The 12,813-nt window shown below is 33.5% G+C and overlaps 1 protein-coding gene across 1 annotated transcript; it reads right to left on the bottom strand.

Annotated features, from left to right (window-relative positions):
- Positions 1-212: 212 nt before the first annotated feature.
- LOC123685724 (growth/differentiation factor 8-like) lies at positions 213-4,079 on the bottom strand. The gene is made up of 4 exons (XM_045625555.1): positions 2,970-4,079; positions 2,532-2,765; positions 1,177-1,574; positions 213-730 (listed from the first exon to the last, which is right to left on the bottom strand). Exons 1-4 carry the CDS (start codon positions 3,367-3,369, stop codon positions 563-565), a joined length of 1,200 nt encoding a protein of 399 aa, XP_045481511.1. The 5' UTR covers positions 3,370-4,079; the 3' UTR covers positions 213-562.
- Between the last annotated feature and the right edge of the window lie 8,734 nt (positions 4,080-12,813).

Genomic DNA, 12,813 nt, shown 5'->3' with positions numbered 1-12,813 from the left:
CATCAATTTGTGTAGGCACATTGAATTTGAAAATTTCTAATTCTCTCAATGACTAGACTCTAGGTCCACTTCAACTGAATACCAGTTGAACTGATGAACGACTGATAAGGATCGAATAATTTATATGTTCATTTGTACTTCATTCATTAGTTTCTATTACGCTTCGCTTAAATTATTTCTTCATCAGAATCTGAAAGGACAAGTTAATGATGTCGAATTTCAATTTTATTTTTCACGATAAAAAAGCAGTATTGGTGTTTTAATACAAATCATAATAAATAGAAATGAGAACACAGTAGGTAAGCTAAAAGTCATCCCACAAATATAAATAATTGTACAATAAATAACAAAGAAAATAAATATTGCTGAACAAGCAGTATTCTGAAACGAATAAACTTCATCATCATAAAGATGTTACTAACTAAAATAAATTATGGTTCCTATCCCTCTATTCAAGCAGACGAAAACGAATAATTGTAATCTATTGGAAACCTCTCGATGTTTAACAGAGGTACCCTTTAATTTCTTAAAATACTGATTTTTTTTTCTGTTCTATTCTTCATCACATGCAGCCACAACTGTCAACTATCATGTTGGATAGCACCTTGGTTGTGAGTGTTTTGTTGTTGTCCATATAAACCAACTTAAGGGGAGAAAATTGTGTTGCAGAGCAACACATAGTGAACTCCGGTCCTGGTCTATTCTTGAACCTTTTTCCGTTAATTAATTTCTGGAAAAAAATAAGTAAATTACATCTCAAAATCTTAAGAAGTCGAGGAATTAATTTATTGATAATGTTTCTCTAACTGATCCAATCATCATTCATCACCAGACAATATTACTGATTCTTTACATGATCCGATGTAATGAAGAATTGAACATTAAGAGTAAATTATTCATCGAGTACTTAATATCTTAACCTTTAGGAGAATTTAGGGATACAGTTGACATGATGTTTGTTTTTTTTTTAGGTTTTCAATCACTATTTTACTGATATGATGCAATATAACGAATAACGAATCATCAATTCCTTAATTTTGTTGAAAAAATTTGTTGTACCAGGCTTGTCGGAATTTAAAAAATGAATGAAACGTATTTAGGCTTCTTAGTCTTTTCCTCTCACTATCAGAAAATATTACTAATTTTATATACGAAGCAATAGAACGAAGCATTTACCTGCAATAAACTATTATGTTGTGAAGAACTAAGAGTTAAGGCAGATGGTGCGGTACATGATCCTCTACAAAAATAAGCGTTGTATTCCTTGGGCATGATAATCCAATTGTCCCATCCAATATCAGCGAAAGAAACCAATAGTCTCTCTCTACAGCATTCCTTCGAATTTGGTGTGCAATCTGATGACCTTCTAGCTCGTCTATGCTTCAGGGCCCTTCTACGCTGCGAATGAGTGTAGATTATCAAAAACGGCTTCAATTTAGTATGGAATGAGATTGGGGACTTATTTCTATCCATTCCACATGTTTTACACGTTATATGGATAGCGTGCGTCAAAGAATACTTGTATTCTAACCAGTTTTTGACTACGTAAGTTATATCGATCGTTAACCAATTTTCTGAAACAAAAATTTATAAGCTACCCCTACTGAAAGAATATCATCATTATAAATCAAAAAAGTACCGGGAACTACTGATCCAAAAGTCAAAATTTTTTTTTTCGCTCACTTGTTGATGTCCACGCGAAATTTACTTAGTTTTTTTGTTAGTTCATTTGAGATGTGTATTGCGATTTTTACAATGTATAAAAATATCGAAAGAAAATTCTGATTGAATTGAGCATTACTAATGGAAATTCGTTACATAAGGCTTACGGTAACTATACTTCATCCAAACACGTATGTAAGAGAGGTACAATACATTCAAAGGAGCTCGAGATGTGGGGAAAATTTGCCCCAATTTGTTCATCTGAACTTACAATCCTTGAGTTTGAAAGTTACATATCATATTGTAATTGGTGAATTACAAGTTTTGACATAACAACCAGTCAACATGAATTGAAGATGATATCGACAGTTTTTTCGAATATCCTATTTTGTTAGCTGTTAATATTGGTAGTTGATCATGATTGAAAGTTTTTTACTTAAACCTTCATTGTACGTGAATTCTTATAAATACTCTCTGTACCACTCGTAGAACCTTCAGTGTCTGAAGATGATCTTGAAGAAGGTATAAAACTTATTTGAATAAGACAAAATTGTCAGAGCATTGTACGTCGTATGAGAGCAAATTTGTAAAAAAGATCAGATTGGTAAAATCGCACAGAATTATCATTGTGAATAACATTCTGACTATGATACCCATTTAAAAACAAATGACCTCTTATCTAAAGAATTGAAAGAGAAAAATCGCGGTGTATACCGGAATGGATTACTGAAAATGAGTTAAAAAAGTGTTACGCTCATTTTGACGAATAATATAATATATTATTCCCAGTACTTTTTTGACATGTGCGTATTGCCGACCACAAAAAACTAATAAATGTTCTTGATAATCGAGAATCCTTGATCATTTACCTGTGGAGCTGGTTTCTTGTATCGCAATCGGTCTGTTCTTCTGGAAACTTTTCTTTGCGTCCCAATGGGTTATTTCCGAAATAACGAAAGTCTGATTGTGTGAATCGAAATCGTCAGCCTCTTTGTAAAATTTCAATTCTGCAGAGCTGACGTCGGAAGGAAAAATGTCGCTTGGCATCTGAAACGGTAGGCAAGCTGATGGAAATCGTGTGTTCTTCGAACAACTTGTAGCATCTGAAGAGAAAAAATGTATTTGATATACAAGAACGGGAAAATTTTAGGAATTTTCGAGATAATTTCATTATAGTGATTATATAGAGTATCCAGATTGAAGGACTAAAAAGAATTTCGATTTTCAAAAATATGAACTCCAGTGTATTTGTTTGAAGAAATAATGGAAAAATTCCATAATACTTTATAGACATGCAAAATACTCACCTTCATAAGGGAAGATAACTGCTTGTGTGGTTTTGCCGTAGAAATCGTCGTCGTATGGATTTTGAAAGTGGTCTTCTTGGTTTGGAAGCAGATTGGCGTACTCCTTGGTCTTCTGAAGATCTTTCATCGATATCAGAGGCTTCTCTTTGAGTCGCAACTTCTTGAGGATCTGGTACTTGATGTATTCAATTCTCATTGCTGTCACCTCCTTCTCTAAATTGAGCATTTTCACATATTTATCCGAAGCGGGCTGTTCCAGTATGTCATTATCGTAATCACTGTCACCGGAAAAGGTTTTGTATCCGAAAAACTCCATCATTATCGATTTAATATCCCGTTTTTCGGCAATCACAGATTGCAACGACGAGAGGAGTATCACGGATAAATAAAAAAAAATCATAGCACGCCGAAAGGACCGGACTCAATTTGAACTTATTGTACGTTCTGGTTGAGTGAAAATTTTCTCGGATACAGACTTTTAAAATGATCGTAGAGCTGGAATGCCCCACTCTTGTAGAACATTTCTTAGCCGGATGATACAGTTGAACCTTGATCTCATATTTCTATCGGAACTCAGGCAGTTTATTTATGTTATAGATATAATAGTACTGTATTTAGAATAAAAAAATGATTCACATTAATGCCGAGATGGAAGGATGCCTTTAACCTATCACCTCGATTCTCGTTAGAACACCTCAAAATAAATTAAACGCAATGGCTCAGCCCCTTATCGTTATACACTTTCTCTTATCGTGTGAATGAATTCGATATCTGAGGAATTTCAGAACATGAAAACAAATCCAGTTTTAGTACTAGTTATGATCAATAATCATATTTCACAGATGCAATAAGCGAATAAATTTAATGATCATCCCATGCTTCTGCCACGAGCTTTGCGATCTGAAATCGAAAGTGGGTCCAATGTCTCATGCCTCAAAACACTCACAATGTAACCGCATGTCAAGAGAAAAAAATATGAGGCAAGTCGGGAGCTTTTGAGCGCTTGTACCAATTGTTCCATATTGGAGACCATACTCGCCTATAATCGATTAGTCTCCTAGGTAGTCATTGGCGCATGCATTATCTAACACACCTGACCACACGTCGGTTTTTCCACTTTTTTTTCTCAAAATTATGCTTGCATTTTCGGATGACGCTCTAAAAACACAAACTTTAGCACGAAGCTTGAAATTTATATGAAATATATGTAGGTATATGTACCCTGGTGAGCAGAAAAACGGCTCACTTGATCATTATTCTGTTCGAATACCTTTCTTACTTGAAATTTTCACGTGAATCACAAAGTTTCTGAAATGTTAGGAAGAAGAGAATTACCCAAAGAAAAATTAAACTTTTTATTCAATTTGTATAAAAATAATAAGTGTTTCTTGAAAAAATTATCGCAACTTGAAAACATCAGTATTAGTATGACGTGTGACCTCTCCTATAGCTTTGTTTATAGCTTCCAAACGTCTTTGCATGCTCGTGATGAGCCTTCAAATATTCTCTCCTGGAATATTCTCCAATTCATGGGCTTTACGGAGTCTGACTCGCCTTCCCAGTTAGTCCCATAGATGTTCGATGGGATTCAAGTCAGGACTTCTTGCTGGCCAATTGAACCTTGATATTTCAACCTCATTCAAGTACGCTGTCACTATTTAAACAGTATGTGGGAGTGCATTGTCATGAATAAAAATTCCCTGCTCTTCTAGAAGTGGACGGTATAATGTGAGACTGATTTGGATCGTGAGAAGACATCTATCAGAATCGAATTCGAGTCTTCAATTTGCATAAACTGCACTTTTGTCTGATGAATCCAGATTCAGCATTCGAGGAGCTGATGGTCGTAGACGCGTTTATAAACGTCCAGGAGAAAGTTGATCAGGTCTGTTATGGTCTGGGGAGGTGTGTCTTTAGGGGAACGCACATAGAGGAAGTTCTTATGGACCATGTTGTTCCTTATATACCATTTCTGGGAAAGCAGGGAATTTTTATACATGACAATGCAAGCCCACATACTGCTCGAATGGTCACAACGTAGTTGAATGAGGTGGAAATTTTAAGGTTCAACTATTCAGCACGAAGTCCTGACTTGAATCTCATCGAAAATCTATGGGACCAACTGGAAAGATAAGTCAGAACTATGGTTCCATCTCCCAATAATTTACAAGAGCTAATTGAAGCCCTTCGTCCCGGATGGGAGAATATTCCACAAGAGAATATACCGAGGCTCATTACGAGTACCTATGCGAAGACGTTTGGAAGCTGTAATCAGATCTATGGGAGATTACACGTTATACTGACACTGGAATTTTCACAGTTACAATTTTTTCAATTTGGAAGTGTTTGGCGTATTCGAAAAAACTTATTAATTTTATACAGATCGAATAAAAAGTTTAACTTTTCTTTGGGCAATTCTATATTCCCTACCAATTTTGAGATTTCATGATTCACGTAAAAATTTTGGGCATAAGAAAGCATGAACAGTAATGACCCGTTTTTTCTGCGTCCAAATGTAGGGATAGATGTAGGGATGTATATGGATAGATGAAAAAACTAAAAATTGGTTATTTTTTTCCCGATATTTTCCTTGAATTTAGTGGGTATCTTTCAATTGTTATTTTATACCTACCATCACCCAAAATCTAATCTCCGTCGGTTTTGTTGTTACGGAAATGTTCTTCTTATATTAGAAGAATTCTCTTCTTGAATTTCTTCATGAATTTCTGCGAAGTAAGGACCGACTCCATTAAATCCTCTGGTTTCAACATAAAATTGATTGGCAAACGAGGTAACTCTTCCACCACAACTTGACCATTTTAATTATCAACGAATTTGTTTATTTCATTAAAAAGAACTGTTTATGGCAAGGGCGTATTTTTTTTTTCTTGGGTAGGGTAAAAATTTTTTGATGAAATTATTTACTTTTATCTATTCAATTACTTGAAATAATATTTTTTTATTACCAATTCGATTGTTCTTATCTTATCAGTGGCGTACCCAAGGGGGGGTATAAGGGGGATATATCCCCCCAGAAGGAATATCCATTATATGTAACAACCTTATATATCACAATCTTATTATGAGTAAGCAAAATTCTTTGGAAAACTTCTTCAAAAGAAGGAAAAATTGAGAGAGGTATACCTCTCTATTCTGTGTCATAGTGCAATAAAAGTACTCATCTTGAAAGCGATAATAAACTCATAAACCGTAAAGGAGTCCGATTTTTTACTGACGTGTCGATTTCAAAGGAAAGTAAAATGACTATTATTGCTTCATAAAATGGAGAAATTTTCATTCTTCGTCTTTGCGAGATTCATAAAATTTTATATTTTCAAATTTTTGGGGGTGGTAATTACCCCCAGTACCCCCCCATTTCTACGCCCTTGTTTTATGGCACTCTCTGCAGATGATAATAAACCTGAGCATGGACTAGGAGTTCAACCTAATGGATTTCATATTTAATATCTCTGCAAACTCCAAACCAAATTAACTGTAGTTTATCCCCTATAGTTTCTAAAAGAACCTACTCATTTCAAAATCTTTGTTCTTTTTGAGTGAACTTTATCGATCGATCACCAATTTTTCGCGGAAAGTTTCTTAAACCACTCAAACTCTTTAACTAGAGACATCTACTCCACATTGAAATTGTGAAAAATCAGGTAAACAGATTAATTATTTGCTGGTGCTGTTCACTTTTCCTCCAACCCTGGTATGTGCGGGAATACAAGGCAAACAAATAAATATTTATATTAATTTCGATAATTTCTTTCATTAATCATCGGATCGTTAATTTTAAGTATTCAATTATGGAAAAGATCTGTCACATGTTTTCATGTTATTTCTACATTAGCGATGAATCATATTGATCGGATAGATATTATTTTAATTCTAATTACTGTATAATAAACAACTATAGCGTAACAAAGGTAAGGTAGGTATATCTTCGTTCGAATCTGATGTTACTCATACCATAAACTTATCTGCAGTATTGTGTTGCTTATTTATATACGATTCAATTGTTGGTAAATTCGTAATTTCATCGTCCGAAATAGATGATACGTACTTATTTATTCGTACTTATCCAATTCCGTAAATAAATTCCACGAGAAACTCCATCAAATTTGAGATGGCATTGACTTTGGTGCTACAATATGACCTCTCATACGGAACTAGATAATTCTGAATTCAATTATTGGTTCACCGTCCCGAGAAACATATCAGGACGGTTTTAAACATGATACTCACCTAATCGGCTTCGATTGATGCAACTCATGAAATGTGGGAGTTTTAAGTTGATTTTCACTTAAATTTCTTAATTTGAGTAAAAATTGGCATCTTAATCTCTTCGTGAATCAAAACTTCTTACCAACTTGAGGTTGTCATTTTCTATGATGCCAGAAGAACTATGTGCATTGAATTTGATACAAGGCCGTAGAAATGGGGGGGGGGGGGTACTGGGGGTAATTACCACCCCCCAAAAATTTCACAATATAAAATTTCATGAATCTCGCAAAGACGAAGAACGAAAATTTCTTCATAAAATGAACCAATAATAATCATTTTATTTTCTTTTGAAATCGACACGTCAGTAAAAAATCGGACTCCTTTACGGCTTATGAGTTTATTATCGCTTTCAAGATGAGTACTTTAATTGCACTACGAGCTCGTCTTTTCGAGGTTTATTATTTTCCATTATCCATCTGCTTTCTCTGCATTTCCCCTTATTTGCCATTTGTGATTTTGGCATTCGTCATCGGTATACACTTACCCGTTGTTTTCGGTTTTTTGTATCATTCTCGTCACAAAATTTCAATATGTACCTATAGTTATCAAAGAACTGAACTGTGTTGTAGAATTTATTGTGTTTCATTCAAATTGCAATAAATTTGTGAAGACATCAGATTTGGATTGACTATATCTACAGGGTGTTCCTAAATTGGAGGTACAAATGAATATGACAGATTTCTCGGATCATTTCAAGAAAAAGAAGTCCTATAACATGAGTCCGCAAACGCTTTGTTTTTGAGATACAGATGTTAAAGTTTAGGTTTTTCTCTCATTGCACCTTCCCTTCACAAGATATTAAACTTGAATTGCCATAGACATTTCAATTTAAAGTTTTCATCATGTGATATCCTAATTTTGAATGCAAATCTACAGGGTGAATTTTTTCTGGAAGGGTGCCCGCTTCTTTCCTCCAGAATTTTGAAAAGAAACTCTGGTTCAGTACTACACTTTTTGATTTGTTATAGTTTTGTCGTATCTGCAATCGATTTGTCGTATCGTATCTGCAATCTATTTCGAGAAAAAATTCAAACAGCTCTCCAAAGTAATTCTCAGGAAAATCCGAATTATTTTGAAGATCCAGTTAAGTAGCTGTGATAAATAAATTAATTATAAGTTTAGGTACTTATTTACCAATTCTGTATTTAATATTAATAAAGATTCGATAAACTGGTTAAGCATCACAAAAAAGTAGGATTAGAAGAAACACCCTGTATCTCGAAAACAAAGCGTTTGCTGGCTAAAATTATAAATTATCCAAGGAATCTCATTTTCCATCGTAACAATCGAATTGGTAATAAAAAAATAATTATTTCTAGTTATTTGGTTCAAACTTCGTTATCAAACCTCTTTTTCCCACATTATAGATATGAGTAAACAATGCTTTTGTTTATACCCTTCAATTTTCAACAAATATTCACCCATAAAACTTTCGAAAATATTCGGTAATACCCTGTACACCTAGTTAAATTTTTGGACAACTCAAGTGAAATCTGACTGATAGATTCTAAGATATCGAGCTTTAATTTAAATTCAACATTCAACTTCTGATATTTTGTAACTATTTTTTAAATTTCAGTTGGAAAAAAAATTCTTATGGGATTCAGTCAGCCGAATTCAATTTTTGAGACCATTTTGAGATTTTTTTTTCTCGTCGAAATAAAAAAGAAGAACCAATTGTATTAATTATCTTTTGGAGATGTTTCTCTTTTGGTTTTTAGGTTTATGAACCAAATATTTTCCACACAAGGCAGTTCAAGTGGCTTGCCAATAGAAATGCCTTCGAAAAAGGTTATTTTTACGATGTTTTTTTTTATAGGGATGTAGTAATGTTCATTTATTTATAACACAATATTTCCCATAATATAAGAATGTCGATTATTTTAAGTCAAATAAACATTATTAATATTATTCTCTTTTCAAAATCAGATAATCAGAGACATTTTCAACCAATGGTCAAAAATCATTCCTCGATAACTGCAACAAAACTCATAGAATTGAAAAAGTGAAATGAATTGTACATAACCTAGTTTTTATTTTTTCTTCAGTTTCTATTTACGATACATTGATAAAATTAAACCTAAACCAAAAGGGGAAGATTCAAAGCAGATCAAACAAGATAAGCATAAAGTTTGAAAATTATTACTATTATTGAAATTAATGAATAAAAAAATAACAATGCAAACTGAATAATCAAACATAGTTGGAAAACACTTTGTTTCTTTCTATTCGTCCATTTCATCACAAAATTAGGAAGCCCCATAGGCTCAACATTATCAGGTTTCGAACAGATAGATACAGGAAGTAAAAACGACGTTAACCCTAAGATAGCATCTCTCATATATTGAAGATAAAAGAAACTAAGTCTTGACGCCCTTTGAACCTCATGACATGCAAAGAACACTGCAGATTCGCGTGATCATATTTGACTGTTGAATAAAATACCTTTTTTCTTCGACCATATGAAAATCAGATGTTTCACGCAATTTTTGTTCATGGTTTGCTTCTTGGAAATATGATATTATAAAAAAAATTCCTTAACAAGATCAATTTAAACGTTAATCTCGATACAGTCTGACGTAATATACTGAATATTGAAATTAACTTATGGTTTCCATTAAGAATGGATAAAGACAATAAAAATGAGTAAAATTTAATATCACATTAGGTGAATATAAGAACATAATAAAAACAATTAGACTAGATATAAAACATTAAAATTAGACCGAATCTTCATGATTCTCCTTTGAATCGTTTAATTTTTCGTTGCCTTTCCTCTCTCTAATATGGAAATGAAACATTGCTCTTGGTGGTAACACATCTAAACGTATCATGAATACCTGATCAGCATCATCACTATCTTCACCATCTAAGGGACCACATAATATATTGCATTTTCTTATAAATCTTCCTGTTTGCAAATCTTTCACACTAATTTCACAAACATCAGTACCTTCCGGTGAGAATGTTCTACATCTGATCACGCAGAATTTTTCTTGTACCTTCCTGCTGAACAGAACGGCGATTTTTCCCTCGGATATCGAAATAAACATTCGGCGTTTTTCGAATGGCAAAAAAATGTACCGGTAGTGCAAAAAGGGCCCCGGCAATAAGTAATTAACATGGTCAGTCTCAATGTGTTCAATCATTTCCTTTTCCTCAGGGAAAGTCTCCAAGCAATCGCACCTTTCCTTGTCTTCAGATCTCGCAAACCATCTATTAATTAGTGAAATGGGGCACACATATCCTTTGTTCTTACAAGTTGTTTCGTGATGATCTGCAGAATCACCGAATTTGACCATTTTCCTGCAATCAAAGTACGAACAAGGGAATATGAAGAGCTTCGCAAACTGCTCGTATAAAGTATCCCTTATCAATTCGGCTTTCTCAATGTCTTTCTCATGACGGAAGTATCTTTTCCCTCGGAAACATCTTCCACAAATTTTCATACCGTTAGAGGAAGAGAAGTGAATTGGAGGAACTGTTAGAAACCTTAGACAAACACCGCAACGTAAAAAAAGTCCTTCGAATTGGGAAAGACGTCTTTTTATATAATCGTCAGGATTAATCTCTGTTAATTCCATATTTTATTTTTAACGATGTGAACTGTTGCTCAAGATGAAGGAAACTGAGTTAATGTGGAGACTTTCAAGTTAACATGTGTAGTTTTCTTCGTTGTTTGATAAGGTGACGAAAAAAGTGAACATTCTTAATCACAATTGTTTAGTGTACTTATTTACACATGAATTGTTTGTTGCATGTTAGGATACGGAATTGAAATAATTCTTATTCAAAATTGAAAAACTAAGTGTGCAACGATTATATGTTTTTTTTTCAGTTCTTTACCGTGCTCATTCACTGGAAAAAATCTTTTATGCAACCCTGTACTTTTCTCAGTTTAAATTCAATTAAAAACCGTTTTTCAATTATACAAAAGGATATTATTTTTGTTGCTGCAAAATGGCGAATGCGATGGTTCAAGATTCTTTCTATGGGCTTTACCTAAACGTCGTTAACCGATTCCGAGGATCAACTGAAGAAATGTATCAAATTTGTGTCATCCTGAGCAATTATAAGCAATATAGTAGAAGAGATTCAGCTTAACGTTAATTTGTCCAATATAAATAACAATTAAAACAAAATTTATTCAACATTCTTGTCATCCGTTACACCACTTCTAGGTAACAAGTAGAGCGCGTAGTCTACAAATAACCTCTTCGAAAAATTATAAACATATACCTAATATACCTGTGAATGAAATCTATTGCATCTTTGGGTCCGCAAATTATACTTGTCAGTTTTGACAAAAACTCATAACCTTAAAACAAAAACATAATAATAACATTGTACCTACTACTAATGAAGGGGTAGAATACGAACTATTCCTTGAATACCAGTATGCTTCTTTTTAGTTTTCAACTCATAATACTTGACAATAATACGTATATTCTTCACGTAAGCCTATAGAAAACATTGATTTGGTTATATATAAAGGTAACAAGTTTTTTGGAGGTTAGGCATCTGTCATTCTCCAGAAAGAATGCCATAGGCGTAGGTCGAGTTTTTTCTGTAGAAATTTTATATTGATAATTTAAACCAAATTGATATGGAGAATATGTTTCAAATATTTTGGAAGAAAATGTGCAAGAAATTTTTCGAGGAAGTACTCAAAAGAAATTATTTATGTAGCCAAATTGGTACAAAAGATCTAAATACTTAAGTGGAGGTTGAGGGCAAGCTCAATTTTGTCAATTCTTCTTCACTTCACTCATCAAAAAACAGAGAAGAACATTTGCGAGGAATATGTATATATTGAAGTCATTTCTCTCAAAGTGCGTTTAAAAAAATGTATTATTTCAAAAGGACCTAATTTAAACGCGATATAATCAATTTGGTTGACTAATACATATTAACCCAAAATCCCAGTATTTTTCTGACGAAAGAGTATATTGTTCAGTTTCAGTATAAAATCTCAGTGAAATCCAATATACTACCTTATACTCCGTTAAATTCGTGAGTACTTTATAGCAGTCCAAGTATTATTATTATTATTATTATTTGAACTGGGGTCGTTTTGCTTCGGTGAGCCTTCCGGGAACTGCGACCATGCAGATCTTTTGTTGTTGTTTTAGCAGTCCAAGTAAGATTGAATAAAAGATATTTCATTAAGTTCTGTGGTTCCTCCTTGTTAATTATGTATCTATAAAGGCGAACGAAAAAACTCTCTAAGTCAACTCCGATTCTTATATTAAAATGACTACATATATAATTCGAGCTCTCAAGAGATCATCATAAGACTCTGCTAATTGAAAGGAAAACAAGCAGAGCTCTGTTTGCTCTGTTAGTTTTCCTGAGAGTTTGTTGTTTCTTATTTATACTTATCATAACTCCAATAAGAGAGGATGGATTACTTTTCTGATTATGTGTGTGGATTCAGATGGTATACAATTATTCGTTGACGACCTCTTGCTATCTACGCCCATGAACTCTTTTGAAACTTTATGTGCGCAAGCACGGTACTCTCATATCTCTGGGCTGGCAACAATGGTAAACTGTC

The sequence above is a fragment of the Harmonia axyridis genome, chromosome X, assembly GCF_914767665.1.
Source record: "Harmonia axyridis chromosome X, icHarAxyr1.1, whole genome shotgun sequence".
Classification (NCBI taxonomy): domain Eukaryota; kingdom Metazoa; phylum Arthropoda; class Insecta; order Coleoptera; family Coccinellidae; genus Harmonia; species Harmonia axyridis.
This window is presented reverse-complemented; position numbering and strand designations above follow the sequence as displayed.